The sequence below is a fragment of the Xiphophorus maculatus genome, chromosome 5, assembly GCF_002775205.1.
Source record: "Xiphophorus maculatus strain JP 163 A chromosome 5, X_maculatus-5.0-male, whole genome shotgun sequence".
NCBI classification, from domain to species: Eukaryota; Metazoa; Chordata; class Actinopteri; order Cyprinodontiformes; family Poeciliidae; genus Xiphophorus; species Xiphophorus maculatus.
In genome coordinates, this window is record NC_036447.1 from 33,275,858 (window position 1) to 33,292,989 (window position 17,132).

The window sequence follows — 17,132 nt, forward strand, 5'->3', positions numbered from 1 at the left end:
TGAAGGGCTACTGGTTGGAAATGAATGTCGTAGGTCTCATCCTGAGCAACATGTTAAGATAAAAGGACTGGACTGAAAATGAAGAAAAAAATAATAAATAAATGTTTCAGGACCACTTCAACATATTACAAGAATACCTATGTATTGAGTTTTAATTTTTAAAAAGTGTGTGTATGTGTGTATGTGTGTGCGTGCATGTAGCTTTTAACAAGATAGGTGGCTACAACAATCTGGAGCAAGTTTACAGCATCGCGGTGCCAAGTAAAATTATCCCCAACAGTACCTGCCATCTGCCTCGGGCCGACGCCATGCACCTGTTCAGAGACGCCGTCACTGGAGACCTGCCGTGGCCAGGCATGACGTTAGGGCTCACCATACTGGCCACCTGGTACTGGTGCACAGACCAGGTACATGCCAAGTACATACAGAGCTGAAATTAGGTCTTCATTTGTTAAATATTGTTATCTGTAACAGTGAAATATGTGAGTAAGGAAATTTTAACCAAGAGACCACATGGTTTGAGATTTTTTTTTTCTGAATGCTCCAAAGATTTTACTGCTTAGTTTAGCCCATGTAGAAAGACTTTAAGTTTAATTTATTGTAGAACCAAGAGGCTTTTTTATTGATGGTAAATGTTGATTCTAATTAACTTGGTTGATTTACTTGACAAGCTAAACATAAGGTGAGTCAGGCTAAACTATTTTAAAGAAATTCAAAGCCTCTGTGAAGAAATTTCTTCCTTAGGGTCTCTCAGTGGAACCTTAGAGGTCATCAAGTTGAGAAATTTGAAAAAAGTCATTCTTTTTCTAGTGGAGGCAAAACAGACTGAAGTAGCTCACTCTTCTGTTTTAGTGGGAATATTCTTCTTCTATGTTCAGTAACTATTACTTCTGAAAAACACACGGCTGTTTCATCAGTCCTCCAAGAAGTACAGACATGAACGTGTAGACCTCCATAATCCATGGAGGATTATTAAGGTATTAAGGTATTCACTTAATACCTTACGTTTAAGTGAATACCTTAACACTTTGTTATGTTACAATCACAAAATTCAATATTAGGGCCGGGACTTTAATTTTTTCTGCAAAAAACAATCTGATGGGATGCTGGAAAAGACTAATATGTGCAGGTTTGTGCAGTGAAGCTATTCAAGCATAAAATAGCATCTCAAACACTTTAAAAACCCTTCTTGAAACATTTAAACTGTCTTTTTCAGTTGGATTCTGGCTGATTTAGTCAACAGTTGGCTAAGAAATAGTCTCTCCTTTTATTTAAAACATTAATTTTGGGTCCCGTAACAGTACTTGATATTACATCTACATTTGCACAGGTTATCAACAACCTTTGTCAAATATGTAAAAGTAATCAACATAGCCTTCTGTAACCAATCACAGTGCTGTCAGTGCTAAAGGCTGATTTGTTTCCAGAAGTAGACAATCTCTCATAACTCAAGACACATTTTTATGTTTATGTTGGATATGAACAAACTTAGAAGGAAAAAGAAAAGCAACTGAGATAAGTCCAGGCTCAACATGCTTTGGGGGGAAGTGAAGTGTCTGGTTAGGCAGAGAAGAATGCCGGAGCTCAATGGATGTAGTACCACATGGAGAAAACATTTCAGTCTTTTGGTCAAAACAAATTATCCGTGGTACATTTGCATTTCTGTAGACACAAATATGAACTGCTTTGTCACTACCCCAGGTTCTTCCTCACAGACATTTCTTCTTACCATAAATAGTTCTTGTAAGTAGGCCTGTCACAATAACAAATTTTTCTGGGAAATTAATTGTTTCAGAAAATATTATAAACTATAACATTGTCATTTTGAGACCATTGTTAACTAATAGCATAAAAATTGTCTAACAATGCAAATACACCCTCTAAGGGGTCAATAAACTAATTTCAAAAGACCATTTAACACTGGAACTGTAAGACCTTTCAAATCTAAAAAATTGTGAGGGGTGCTGGAGGGGTTCACATTAAGCACTGTTGATGGCAGGGAAGAGAGGAGTATGTAGCGGCTCTGCAGGTTCAGTGGTTTACCACGGTCATTCAATTTGAATCCAAAGCCTCCCAGACTGAAGCTGTCAAGTTCGGCTAAACCAGCGTTTCTCCAGCTCGCTCCTCCTCACTGGGCTTTCTGCTGCGCTCTGTGGTAGGAGACCAGGAGCCTGGCAGGTAACTGAGGTAATGGTCGCACAGTGACGACTGGAGACAGCGCTGCTCCCTCTCCATTTATTTCTATGGAGTTTGTGCAGTGAGGCGACAGACACTTGCACTCATCCCGACAAGTGAACAGCGTAATTCATTCATGTGAAATCTCTAGCTCGCACACGCGGACTACATAAGAAAGTTGAAAATTGTTCAACATTTGTCATTTTTGCCATCTGTCCCTTGTGTGGCAGGCTGAACCTCCACTCAGGTTCAGCCTGAGGGGAGGAAAACTGAGGCTTTTAGCTCCCTGTGTGTTTAGCCGTTACCAAGGAAACCAGAGGGGAGGAGTAACTCCAGGCAGCAGAATTGAGCTTTCTGTCATCCAGTTTCTGGTAGAAAGAGAGAGATGACGAAAACAAACAAGCAATAGTACTGCCCTCATTTTATTATTGAGCTCATTTTTATTTATCGTGCGATTAATTGATTTGTTTATTGCGACAGGTCTAGACTGTGTTACATTGTAGGTCTTAAAATGGAGATGACAGAAACAAGTCCAGACTGAAGTTTCCAGTTTCTAAACTGGAAGTTTTGTCAGCAAAACTCTCGTCTGTTCTGAGCCACTGCTCTACCTAGCAGCTTTATTAGTCTGAGAGGCTTTTTTCTGAGAGCTTCCTGCTCGCCCTTTCAAATTTCTAAAGGAGCTGAGTTTTGACAGAGACACTCCAAACAACCCCATTTGGTCGGCTGTTGGCTGAGGCGATGTCTTCCTGTATCCGGGGCTGTGTCTCCGTGGTGACCTCCCTGAGCGGGGCTCCACCTGCAGCTGACCCAAGTCGGGCGGCACCAACTGCCCCTGCCAGTAACGGTGTCCTCCGATCACGAGCCCAGCGGTCCGGGGTGGGCGGTGGAAACTTCCTGGTTTTGCAAGGATTACTTTGGGTCCCCTGATCCTCACTTCACGAGCTGCAGACCTTGAGGCCTGGAACCGAAGCAGAGACAGAATACAAAGAGATGAGTGACCAACTGAGCACCACAAGGCTTGATTATTGGTGTTATGTCTTCAGTTTTCATAAACTCAAGCATTTAAGCATTTTATTAGTTACATTTTATCAGTGATTTCAACTTAAGTTGAAATTATATAACAAGATAAAGGCATATCAGAAGATAACATATTTATTTAACTCCAAGATATTTTTTATGTTCTACTAATCAAAGCTCCCCTTGCTATCCTTGTAATAAATATTTGACCTTACAGACTGCTTCACTTTACTTGACATCCTTTCAAAATATATGCAATTTCTTATGATAATTTGGTTATTAGGATAACAATGATTACCAACTAAATCTCTCATGCATACAAATTTTATATTAGACAATTTAAGGCCCTGGCACGTGCAGGGGGGGCTTGAGCCCCTGCCCCTTTTATCTTTGATGCCCCCACTGCCCTTTTTGGGGTTTTTTTTTTTAATGCACAGCACATTGTATTAGCATAGTCTAATGCAGTGGTGCCCAAAGTGGGTCCTGGAGGGCCGGCATCCTGCATGTCCTAGTTCTCTCCCTGGTAGTAACAACCTTTTCAGCAGGTCAATGTTCTTCTTAGGCCTCTAATGAGCCATCATTGGATCCAGGTGTGTTAAACCAGGGAGAGAACTAAAACATGCAGGATGTCGGCCCAAAGTGATCAGGGGCCCCACTTTGCAATAGACAATGTGCAATAGACTATGCTAATGGCCTCTAGTAAATGTGAATATCGAACTGCAGTTAAAGATTTTAAGTTGTGGCTAGATGGGCAGTTGGAGTGGAGCCACACAGTTTTTTTTACCTCTTTCGTCTCTTTTGTTTTATTCTTTATTCTTTTTGTGGATAAGTAACATTTGTATCGTTTTTATTTTTGAAGTAAACTGCTTAACTTTATCAAGAGGATCCAGTTTGGTTTTTTGTCATTTCGTCATCAAGTGGACCGAAAGGGAAATACAGAGAGCGTTAAGCTTATGGCTTCATTATTATCTACAGAAAATAAGCTATAAAATATGCCTACCTACTTAAAACTCTAGAAGTGTGTCAAACAAAGCTGACTGATTTATTTAGCCACCAAACTTAGTGGGGAAAATGGTAAAAGAGAAAAAGTCTCCAATGCTCTCAGTTAGAGGTCTGCAATGTTTTTCTACTGTGAAACTACACGATTGCAGAAACGGTTTATGTGTTTAAAGAATAATATTTCTGTATGTAATAACTGTAGAATTTCTCACTCTATTTCAACCCTCTTCAGCTTTCCACATCATTTTCTATGCTCTGTATCAGTGTGTTATTTCAGTATCTGGACCAAAATAATTGGAGTAAACTCAAAAATATTTCTCTCTCACTCAAAGTCATGCAGTTTGTCATCTCTTGCACCGAGTGGAGAACAATACACCAACAATCTTATCAGATGCAAACAGAAAATAAACTGAAGCTGCTAAGAACAGTTTCTATAAGTGTAAATGCAAGTACAAAAAGGAATAGGAAGCCAGTCACATTTTTATTTCATCTTTTTACCACACTGCTCCACAAGCTAAACCATGTGATATGCAATAAAACTATGTCTATAGAGATACAATAACTCCCTTTGCTCACCTTTGTCACTGTTGATGTCAAACATTGCTAAAATGACTGCTTACCAAAGTCATTAATGTATATGGTGTAAAAATGTCTTATTTTTAACAGATACATTAAAATATATATCTTTTAAATGTGTCAAAACTCACTGCCTTAATTTTTAAGTGTCTAAGATGTCTAAATAAAAAACTACAAAAAAACAAAATGGAGCAGCCATATCTATTAAAAATCTCCTAAACATGACAGAACAAAAGTAGCCAGTCATTTATGCTTTAGGTATTTACAAAAGTCACACAGATGATCTTTTTTACTAATTGTTTTGCTCCTGAGTGCTACTGTGAGTTCAAAACTATCTTACTTCTAAAACAAACATGAATTGTGACCCATTTTTTCTTAAAGTGGGATTTTATTTTAAGTTGGATCTTTCAAATCATATTACTGAAATTTGTTACATGACTGTTATAGGGGTGCCAATAGATTTGGAGAATGCTGTTTAGGAACACTTGAATTGAATCTATGTGGAGTACTGCAAAATCTCTTCTGAGATCGTCAACTTTTCCTGAGTCATTTAGCTTTCAAAAGTATTTACTTTTCTTTTTTTAATTGATGGTGGGATATAAAAGGTATGTTATATTTCAATCAAATGTTGACAAGTATAGCATAACAATCAACAAATTCGTCTGATATGAAGTGTTCATCAAATGAAGGAACTAACAGTTGATCACAAGAAAGATTGATTATGTTAAACAAACTCACCTAATGTTGAATACATTTTTTATTAAAATTATTAAGAAATTAATTCAACTGAGGTTATTTCTTTTGTCTCCTGTATAGCATTGCAGTGTAGAATTGGTTTAAACTTGTGTAGTGAGTGGAGAAAAAGGAAAATAAATGACATAAAAAACAGAAATAATAAACAACTGACATTTTTAGTTATTTTTACTTGACATGTAGAAAAAATGAACTCTTTTGGTTCATTGAAATGATTATCTGTATGATCATTTAAAATTATATTTCTATTTATGTACATTTCTACAGTTGACCTATAAGTTAAAAGTAGGCATTATCAGAGTTTTGTATTACTGTTTAAGACTTCTCTGTTTTTTTCCTAAGTTTGAGTATCTGAATTGTCTCCTGTGAAAAACACAGGTTTGCATTTTATTTCAAAGGTAGTTGACTGGATTTAGCTTTAATGGAGATTGCACCTTATTTCACCCTGTCGGTTCACCCTGTAGTCTCTTGATCTAATCATTTGTTCCTGTTTTATTTCCTTTGAACATGCAGGTTATTGTACAACGGTCCCTGTCAGCTAAAAACATGAGTCATGTGAAGGGAGCGTCGATCTTTGCCGCTTATCTAAAGTTGCTGCCCTTCATCTTCATCATCCTGCCGGGTATGATTAGCCGAGCTCTCTATCCAGGTGTGTACAAACACAAACACTGAACAACATGATGGCACAGATTTTAATTAAGAAAACAAAGGTAAAACATCCCAGGTTTATGCAGGTAGAAACTTGCTTTGCTATCAGAGATGAAATGAACTGATTTTGACATCAGTTTGTAAAACAGGTGTGTGTATAAGAGTGTGTGTGTGTGCTGCTTGCGTGTCTGTGTGCTTTTCTTGTCAGTCTATTGCGATTTCGGGGAAGCTCAGGACTTTCCCAGTGATCACTTTAACCTGAAGAGGTTAAAGGTCATGCAGGATAGCTGTAATTCATCTCGATTATTTTTTAGATCTAAAAATTAATTTCAGCCTTTTTAAAGGAGTGATGATAGCATGCTTTGATTTTTTTATTACACACTAAAAACAAGAAAACTACAAAATTTTAAATTACACAAAATATGCAAACACAACGTCCTATAATTTTTCCTTTTTTGATTGAAGATTTACTTAAAATATACAACACCATAGTATGCCTACTCATTTAAATCTTTCACATGTCACTAAACGTGTTTAATACAATTTTATGTCACTATTTGTGACATAAAATTGCACACTTGTAAAGTGAGAATGATGCATGGTTTGAAAGACGTTAAGGAATAAAAAGCTGAAGGTGTGCTGTTCGCTTGGATCCATCAGAGCTGGTGGAACCTCCTGGCCTCTTTTTCCAGATAGAAATGTTACCCATTCTTCTTTGCTAATATCTCAATCTCTATCACACTGGATTTAGAGAATCTGAACAGAAATTTTCAAGTTTTGCCACAGATTCTCAGTTGGATTTGGAATTTGACTAGGCCATTCTAACACACTTTAATCCAAGCCTTTCCATTATAGCTTTGGCTATATGTTTAAGGTCATATGCTTGAATCCCTGTCCCAGTCTCAAGTCTTACAGCCTCTAACAAGTTTGTCTTCCTGAACTGCTCTGGATTTAGCTCCATCTTATCAACTCTTATCTCCCTCCTAGTCCAGCATCATGCAGAAGACATGAAGCTGCAGTAAACACGTCTTCTTATGGCCTCTGGGCTGCTTCTCTGAATGAGTCTGAGCCTGTCAGTTCAGGTCAGGGGTCTACAACCGCAGGCTCCAGAGCTACAGGCTCATCATTTTCTCAAAATGTATTAACCTGGATCAATAATTATGTCAGATAATAAATATTTTAATTATATAAACAATATATAGTCAGGCTGGTTTGAACAGTTGCTATATTTTTATGCATTATCACTTTAGATATTTCCCACCAGATTGATCCTAATGGTTTATGGAATGTTCTTTTATATCATTTAACTTATTTTCTTAGGTGGACTTTCTATTTTTCCACACTTTTTACATGTGGATGGAAAAGACTCTGCTGGCCTCATTTTACAAGAAACCTGTTTTCTTTGCAAAAGTTTAACTTTTATTTTTGAAATTATATTGCATATGGAGAACAAAGACTGACAAATTACAAAAATGACTAACCAATTTAAATGTGTGAAATTATTATAACTGGAAATAAATCAATTGAATACATTATTTGTGTATTTATTTCCGTTTTTAATAAATTAATGGCATTTAAATAATTTCATAAGTTGTTTATTGGAATTTGGCACTCTTCACTCTCCATAAATAGAGAGCAATGGCCTTTATTAATTGATTAGATGACTTCTGAAAGCAGATGCTTCAACTGTATTTTAATTTATGGTATCAGTGAAATGGGAGCTGAATGAAAGTACATATTAAATATTGTAAATCATTATATTTTTCTTCTTCTTTGCAGTTTTATGCTACCTTGTGTGAGTCTTTCACACAAAATCTCAAGACAGCACAACAAATTCTGTTGTAACCTGAGAAGAAGTGGAAGAGAGCATGGGGTTAGGTTTTTAAGGCCTTGGATCAAATGGTTCAAACCAAGCAAGTTGTCTTGACTGGTAACTGAAGAACCTAAACTCACACACAGCCAAAAACACAGTAAAGCCACACAGAGTATATGAGATGATCATAGGTCATTTTAGTTCTTTTCTGTGACCAGCTCATTCTTTTAGCACCTCATACAGACTAGCACGTGGGTAGAATTCTGTAGTGTGTGCTCACCTGTCCGAGGTGCCGGTGTGGGGAAGCATGTTCCAGTCCACGTAGTTGCTGGGACTGACGAATGAGGGAAGCGCCTCCCTCCGACTGGCGGGGTTCACGCAGGTCCAGCATGCTCTGAGAGAAGCGAGCCATCATGTTGAGTCCGTCTCCATGGGACTGCCCTCTGCCGGATCCAGTCTGCCCACCGTTGATCAGCAGGTCACTGACCTCCTGTTGAGGACAGTCATAAAACTCCTCCTCTGATGCCGTCGATAAACTTGAGGGGTCTTCGTTGACTGCTCGGTCACATATGACCTTAGTGCTGTCTTGGCTCCCCTCTTCATTGCTGCCCGAGTCTCCGCCATCGTTCTTTGAAGTTAACTGGCTGCGGTTGGGAACCAGCTCCTTGTGAGCGCGCTCTGTGTGCAAATTATCAACCTGATCCATTTTTATCAGCGTGACCTGAGCCTCACCAGGGTGCTCTGCCGAGGTGGGGTCTATGACTAACTGCAGCGTGCGGCGTTTGGGGACAGGAGGTCCTGCATGTGCTGTATCTAGAGTTTTTCCAGCACTGTGTGTAGGTTGTGAATCAGCAGCAACTTTGGCTTGGGTTGGAGACTTTGGCGGTTGTGGATTATGTTGTGGAGTTGTGGTTGGTTGCTGAGGGGAATCTGGAGATTCTGTTTGCTTGTTTTCTGCTGAAAGTATGGCCGTAGGACCTTTAGGATTGCTATGTTTTTCTGTTTTTAGATCTTTTTGGTCCTGATTTGAGGTGGATTCCTCAGCTGCCACTGGCTGAGTCAGTGGTGCACTGAAGCGTATAGCCTGACTAACCTCGAACCTTTCTGACCTCTGTAAGTGAACCTGATGCGCCCTCTTTTCATCTCTAATATTGATGAAGCCGATCACGTCACTCGGGGGGTCTGGCTCTGGCCAGGTGGGAAGATAGGGGATTAAGTTGGCTTTCTCCAGATTGACTAAGCCCGGATGTAATGGCGCCTCTTTCATAACTTCCTTAAGACGTCCTTTCGTCACCTTCAGCCCAGCAAGATTCTGGGTGTTTGATTCTTTTTTACTTGAGTTCTGGTCAGAGGAGGTGGGGCTGGTGTGATTTCCCACTGCCACCAGTGCATATTTGGGATTGATGAGCTTCCTTGCGACAGAAGCCGGGACAGGAGCCGGTACCGCCTGAGGGAGTGGGTCAGGGATCGGCTCGTCCTTCAAGGAAACCTTGCTCAGGGACACTCCCCGGGACATGAGGTAGAGATCCCGGAACTGCAGGTCAAAGGTCTCCACTGCTTGCCCTGTGATGACAGTGATGAGGTTCCGGTCCAGACGGGACGAGGACCAGGTGAAACTGGAATAACACATAGATTAAAGCATAAGGTCACAGCGATAACTGAACATGCTTTGGTCTGCAGATTCCTGCACTGTGGGTCATACTGTAATGTAGTTTAATAATTACACCAGATGTCTGTTTGCTGAAGTCAAACATCATCTAATTATGTTTTGATCAAATTGCATAATTGTCTAGGATGACATTTTCTGGAAGAATCAGTGGCGATGCAGAAGGCAGGAACGGCTCAGAACTGAAGACTAAGGTTTCAGTGTTAGCATGCAGGAAATTCAGGCTAATTTACTTCAACTGGCATCAGATGATGACAGGCGTAATGCATCATGCAGCAACAGGTCTGAAAGGAAAACATTGGATAGTGAAACCATTGCACAGGGTGTAATGTCTCTGAAAGTGATTTGCTTGTACAGAGGTTTCACAATAACTGATGAATTTTACTGTTTTGCCTTCTACTCCTTTATCATATTCTCAGGTCAACTGGCAGTCAAAAAGGAGTACATGATATGATGAACTGACAGTTCTAAAAAATCATTCACTAAGGTCCTTGCATAAGTATTCTTATTCCTTGGACATTTTCACACATAACACCCCCCAAATTTCTAGGGATGCAGCGATCCACGTTGTTCACTTCTGATACAGATATTTCATATCGGCTGCTACCGATCAGTTACAGAAAAACAGCTGAATTGTTTTTGTTTTTTTTTATTTCTAACAGTCGAATGTACTGAATTACAAATTCATTTAATAACTCTGCACCAATACACCAACAGCTTCACAAGCTTGGTCAAACATGTACAAATACAACTTTAATGTATTCAGTCAGTGCAATTAGGAGTAGAACAACCAATGTAAAATAAAGAATAAAAGAAACTGAAACTGACAAAAACATTAGGTTGACTACCTTGGTCAAACATGTAAAAAATAAACTGCAATAGAATAGATCTGCTCTTATAGATCTGGCACATTGTCACCAATACTGATCTGGAATTTCTTTCAATATTGGGATCAATACAGATATTGACATCAGACCGATTCACCTCTACAAAATCTCACGATACCTGGCCCCAGTCCTTAATACAGTGCAGTCATCCTGTCCCATGTGCAGAAAAACACCCCCAAAGCATGATGCTTCCACCCCCAAGATTCACAGTAGGGATGGTGTTTTTGGGATGGTACTCATCATTCTTTGTCCTCCAAAGTTCTATTTTGCTCTCATCTGATCACATAACTTTCTCCCATGACTCCTCTGGATCATCCAAATGGTCATGGGCAAACTTAAGATGGGCCTGGACGTGTGCTGATTTAAGCAAAGGAACCTTCTGTGCCGTGCATGATTTTAAACCATGACGTCTTAGTGTACTACCCACAGTAATCTTGTTAACAGAGGTGCCTGCTCTCTTCAGGACATTGACAAGCTCCTCCCGTGTAGTGATGGGCTGATTCCTCGCCTTTCTTAGGTGAGATCTTGAATGGAGCTCCAGTCCAGAGGAGATTGACAATCATGTTTAGCTTCTTCCATTTTCTTTTTTTTTTCTCCCCTCCAGGGGGTCTTTTGTGGGCTTATATGGAAATAGGCTGACAGGAAAGGGGGAAAAAAAGGTGGGAAGACATGCGGTAAATTTTCTAATAATTGATCAACAGTTGATCTTTTTCACCAAGCTGCTTGGCAATTGCCCCATAGCCCTGTCCAGCCTGGTGGAGGTCTGTAATTTAGTCTCTGGTGTCTTTGGACAGCTCTTTGGTCTTAGTCATGTTAGTGGTTGGAGTCTGATTGTGTGAGGTGAGCATGAATCTTTATGCAGCTAATGACCTCAAACTGGAGGTGGACTTTTTAGAGGTGAGCTAACAGGTCTTTGAGGGCCAGTCTTTTTGCTGATTGGCAGCAGTAACACACAAATAAATTATTTTTTTAAAAATCATACATTGTGATTTCCAGATTTTTTTTTTCAGATTCTCTGAGTGGACATGACCATAAAATGAACATTTCAGACCCCTCCATGATTTCTAAATGGGAGAACTTGCAAAGTTGCAAAGAGTGCTCAAACACTTATTTTCCTCACTGTATATATGCAGTATATTTTATCGTTCTGATATGATGCCCTCAAAGACGGGGCCAGGTTGTTTGCATGGCTGGAAGGTTGCCATGGAAATTAAAGGATTTTTCAAACATGCATGAAAGAATCAAGGCAACATTCAGGTGTTTTTTGAGGAGAGGATAACATTATAACATGATGTAAAGCTAAAAAAAAAAAGTTAAAGTGCATTTTATTTGTTGACACACTAGTTTCTCTCTGGATTTCACTAGCCGTTTGTGCCTGAATGCTCAGGTCAGATTTAAAGTGGCTTGATTTCACTGGAAATAGTTAGGCATTGAAAAGAATATGTAAAAACACTGTGTGAAAACCTCAAGAAAATCTGACAAACCTTTAGTCTAAAAAAGTTAGACTTAAACAAAAATCCTACAAGGCAGTCTTGCAATACTGTAACACATTATAATCAGTATGTTAGTGTCAAAGCACTAACTCATGGGCTGCTCACCTGTATGAGCCAGAGATGGCTCTGTCTCCATCTACAAGGAGAAACTTCTCGTTCAAGGAACCCCGCACCTTCTGTGCCGATCGTGTGAAGAATTCCAAGCCCCCACAGCAGCGTACTCGCAGATTCTATGCACACACACGCATACATACAGTGTTAACACTATATAACTCTACAGGATTTGGCATTCATTGCAGAAAGGCCTTTAATGCACAAAGGAAACATAATGGCAACAACAGACTGGAGAGCCCCCCCAAAAAAGCCTTTCCTTGTTGCTTAAGAGTCAGCTTTAATGACCTCCACATGATGTTGAGTGACTGTGCAGGTTAGAGCTTGGACTGTCGTGCTTCATTGACACACCCTGTAGTGTTTGTCTTGGGTTCTGTGATAAGGGTGTGGTTCCTGGCTGAGCAATAGTTCTGTGTGAAATCTCTCAGGAGCAGCTAAAGAAAGGAGCTGGAAAAGCTCGCAATAACAAAGAGGAAAGATAAAAGGGAAAAGTTAAGAGAGGAGATAAAGTTAAGAAAGCAGATAATGCTGTTTGAAAGTAAGAAGAGGAACAGAAAAAGAAACCTATAAGCAACGGCAAATTGAGAGTGTGTGTGGTTTATCTAATTGCCTGCAGCACAGACAGGAATGTATTCAGCATCTTCCTGGCCTCCAGTCTAAAAAAAAAAAAACCTGTAGAAAATTTCCGTGAAACGCTAAGTATTTTCTGTTAGTGCCTGAACCAGTTTACCTCAGAGGCAAAAAATAACAAAGGGGTTAAGTGAATGACTGGCTGGTGCAAGTTAGATGGCTGCAGGCAAAAGCTTGCAACTCTAAATCAATAAAGAACTTTGATCTCTAATATTAGTGATGTACATCTAAAAGTGTGATCTTATGGTTAAAAACAGTCATTTTCCTAAGAATATGTTCTCTGGGAGATCAAAACTGTTTTAATTATAATTATTGCCATTTATGTGACTCCAGACTTGTTATCTAATCCAAACTTCTCATCAAAATAGTGTGTGTATGTGCATGCAGACCTTTAGGTGCCCCCGGTGCATATCAGCTCTGCCACACATGGAAAGAAAGCAGGGCACTGCAGCAATATCCAGAATGATGTACACAGGGATTTTACGCTTATAGGACGCGTCCAGAAGGTCTCGAAAGATATCCACATCTGTAAACACGTCCATCACCACAGCTATCACCTGCGCACACACACACAGGAAACCAGAAGTTGTTAGCGTTTCCTGTTCCAAGGGTGGGTTCAGTTTGTTCTACTGTTATTAACAATATTAAACCCATTAATCTACAGAGGAAGCTGGGCACTTTGGAGAATCTAACAATAAATTAAGAAAACATTTATTCCAGTCCAGAAAGTACAGGTTTCGTCAGATGACTGTTAGAGACAAAACATGTTTTGCAGAGAGGTGATAAAATGCTGCTTGACTGGACACTGTGTTCCTCTGCTGCACAGAAAAACAACAGTCCCATTGACTTAACCAAACTAGAAGCTTAAAACTACACAGCTAGAAGATAATCAAGATGACTATAATTAATCTGCCAACAACACTGCACTGCCTCTCTTAGGTTCATTGGAAAATGAATCAATCAGTAGGAACTTGTGATTTTTGGACCAAGTCTAATTATTTTAATGGTTTTTGCTTCTTTTGTAGACTAAACCAGTGAATAAGCATGTACCAAGATTTATGAGTAAGAAAGGTAAAAGTGATGTACATTGTGCAGGCATGTGAACTGGTTCAGTGACGTAAGTGCATTTCTTTCCACTGACACTTCAAGCTCAAACTTGTCTCAATAAAACGCTGTAGGCGTGTCTAAGGCTGGCACATGGATGAGGCGAAGCAAAATTTATGAGACAGAAAATTGTGGCAGATAGTGAGATTTAAACTGAAAAGTCAAAACAGAGTTTGCCAAGTGAGCGGAAACATGGCCGCTGGTTCTACAAAGAGCAAATCAAATATGCTGTTCTGTCACTAAAATAATTTACAGTCAAGTAGTACTTATTATAGTGACTAGCATGTAACCACAATATCATTGTTATAAAAGTATTTTTTATTAATAATTAAGACCTCTAAACTTATTTTTCCACTGCAAGAGTGCAAACACACCAACACCTATCATGTGAAAGGGGAATTTGTTTCAGGTTAGTGACCAGTACACAGGAAGCAGCTTAAGTCACTATTAGTATTATACAAGACATGTATAACATGTATAAACATAGACATGCTCTATAGTTCCCTGGTACATGGCTGAGCTGATACAGTAGACCAACAGCAGCAGATAATAGAGCTCCAGTGACAAACGTCACACTGGACATCAACCAGATTGGATTCTGTGACTTTCCACTCTCCTCCAGCCTGGGGTTTTGATTTCCAAAATACACTTTGACATAAAAAATAGTACTTTGCCGACTAATCATCAAACCACTGCTTTCTCTCCTTCACCAATGAGTGGTCCAACATGAAGTTTGTGATAGCTATAGCTGTCTGTGTGTGTTATCTGTGTTTGTGGTGACTCTTGAAGTCCTGATGGGTTTGACTCCCAATTCTCTTAAGGCTGAGATTATTGCTGTTGCTTGTGTGTCCAACTTTTTTTTCTCCACTAAACTTTTCATTGATATACCTGGATACAGCCTTCTGTGAAACGCTAGGTTCTTTAGTGATTACCTTTTTGGCATTTCCTCCTTATAAAGTTAAGTCAGCAATCTTCTATCTTAACATAGCACTTGCTAAATAAATGATAAACATTATTTTTTTAAAAAAACACTAATCATTTAGTTTATTAAGTTATAAGCTACAATGACCTGAGTTTAAGCTTAGCACAGCTTACTTTGACCAATGAGCCATATAATTTACAAGATTATCCTCATTTATTCATCATAGTATGTATCCTTAGTCTTTATCTAATTTTAATAAGCTCAAGACAATGTGCATCAAAGAAAATGTAATTTGATTAGCTTAAAGACAAAATGTGCATATCGTTTAATGGGTTTAAAAATCATGATGCACAGTGTTTTATTGTTTCACAAGAAATATTAGCTGTATTTTGGGTCTCCAGCTATCCTGATTTAGCTCATGTGTATATTCTGTTTTTGGAGGGAAACTTCCGTTATTATTACTTTCTACCAATAAAGTCCTTATTATTGCCATACTCCTCATTACCACCTACCTTCTGGGCTGATGCAATGCTCTTGCGAACCACCTCTTTGATGTGCGTGTGACCCTCAGTGGGAGGCTGCGTGTACACGGTCACGCGCGTGACCCCTCGGTATGAGATGGCTTCAGGCCAGCCAAGGTCCAACTCCGCCACCGAGGCTTCGGACCGGTCTGGCCAATATGCGAGAGACACCTCCCCGTCTTCTGCTTCTTCCCCGGACCCTGGAGTCAAATTCCCCGGCCCTGGCGTCTCTGGCCTCTGGTGGTGTTCGTACCCGGGTCGGTACGCCTCCGCGGTGCGCGTGACTCGCTCCAGCTCTCTTTCCGAGAGGAACTCCCGGACTTCGTGTTTCTGGATGTAGTCCGTGAACGCATCGCGGCCCTTGGTGATGAGAGCTTCGAGGGCCAGTCGTTGGTCCTCGCTGTAGAAAAACTCTGGCTTGCTCTCGCTAATGCGCCAGTTGACGTGGTTCTCATCCAGACACTGGATCTGAGACAACGCCATGACCCCCCAGTTAAAATAAACAGATAAGCACTAAAAGTAGTCTGACCCAGTTTCCTCTCGTCGGTCCGAGGGGTCAAGACTCAAATACGTGCTATAAGTCATTACGGTTCACAGAGTCCGAGTGACCCTAGATTTGCTCCAGTCTTACTATTTAGTATCCATTTAATAGAATTTTAATAAGCTAACAGCAGCTATCAGCTCAACCCGGACCGCTCGGTTAACTGAATCTCTCAGTCAGGTGTAGGCTGAACAAAGCTCTCTCTCCCAGAGCCACGCCTTTCACCTGAAAGGGGCCGGAGAATCCCGGCCGCGGCCCCTTCTCCTCACAACGGCAGCTGCAGGGCTCAGCAGACTCGGGAGACAGATGTCCCGGTCGGTCGACGAGCTTGAATGTGTCTGTCCGTGAGTCAACGCGACGGTGAAAACACACGTCAGACACAGACAGAAGTTATTAATCCCCCGTTGCTAAAACTGCGTGACTCAGACTAACTGTTGCGCTGACGAGTCACATTTCCTCTTTGTTGTCGGAGCTCGGAGGTTTCTGTCCAGGCAGCTGAGGGAGCCGTGCGCTTCATGAACGTGGCACGAAAGAATCTCAGATGACATTACTGTATCCGGGGTCACAGCAGTTCTTGTGTTCTAAACTTCTTATAAAAACTTTTAAAACTTTATCTAATTGATACAGGGACTATCTTAATCATTGAATCCGGGAACGGAAGCTCGGCCCCGTGGGCATAAAGGCGGAGTGTACGGCTCGGAAGTTGGTGAGGAAAGAGAAGCGCTAAACCCCACCCTCCTCCAAACCGGACGGAGAAAGAAATATGTGTGGATTTTTTCTACCTCAAATCAGAAACCTTAAGACAGCGTGACAACCAACTCACAAAAAGATTAACTGACTTTGAGGAGCGTTAATGAGAAGTATTAATGGATATACTGCAGTGTTAGAAGAGTTTAGCCTAAATGAGCCAACTGTCAACCCATGAAAAGCAGTAAGTGCAGATTCCTCTCTAAAAGAAAATTGCTGAGTAGACTAGATGGCATGAATTTAAAGCAGGGGTGTCAAACTCAAATACACAGTGGGCCAAAATTTTAAATTGAACAAAGCCACGGGCCAAGGTTGAACAAATGAATCTTTTGATATGGACCCAAACAAGTTTTGATTTAACAATAAATATTGAACAAGCAAGGCTTATATAACTTAAAAGTGCAGGCGTGCAAAATTGAGTTGCTAAAAATAATAATAAAACATATAAATGGCATATTAAATCAAATTTAAATAAAAATTGAATGCCTCCTTTCTGAGGTAAATGTCAAAATTAACTTCGTACACAGGC

General features: G+C 40.1%; 2 protein-coding genes across 3 annotated transcripts in view; one reads left to right on the plus strand and one right to left on the minus strand.

The window, feature by feature from the left end:
- The window catches only part of slc5a10 (solute carrier family 5 member 10), a 59,726-nt gene that overhangs the window by 23,872 nt on the left and 18,722 nt on the right, over positions 1–17,132 (plus strand). For both annotated transcript variants that reach the window (XM_023333692.1, XM_023333693.1), the window contains exons 8-9: positions 202–407; positions 6,034–6,169. In XM_023333692.1, the coding sequence (XP_023189460.1) occupies positions 202–407; positions 6,034–6,169 (342 nt within the window). The remainder of the gene's footprint in view (positions 1–201; positions 408–6,033; positions 6,170–17,132) is intronic.
- Positions 1,249–16,556, minus strand: LOC102231647 (protein FAM83G-like). The gene is made up of 5 exons (XM_014474930.2): positions 15,307–16,556; positions 13,158–13,325; positions 12,133–12,257; positions 8,262–9,597; positions 1,249–3,133 (listed from the first exon to the last, which is right to left on the minus strand). Exons 1-5 carry the CDS (start codon positions 15,796–15,798, stop codon positions 2,780–2,782), a joined length of 2,475 nt encoding a protein of 824 aa, XP_014330416.1. The 5' UTR covers positions 15,799–16,556; the 3' UTR covers positions 1,249–2,779.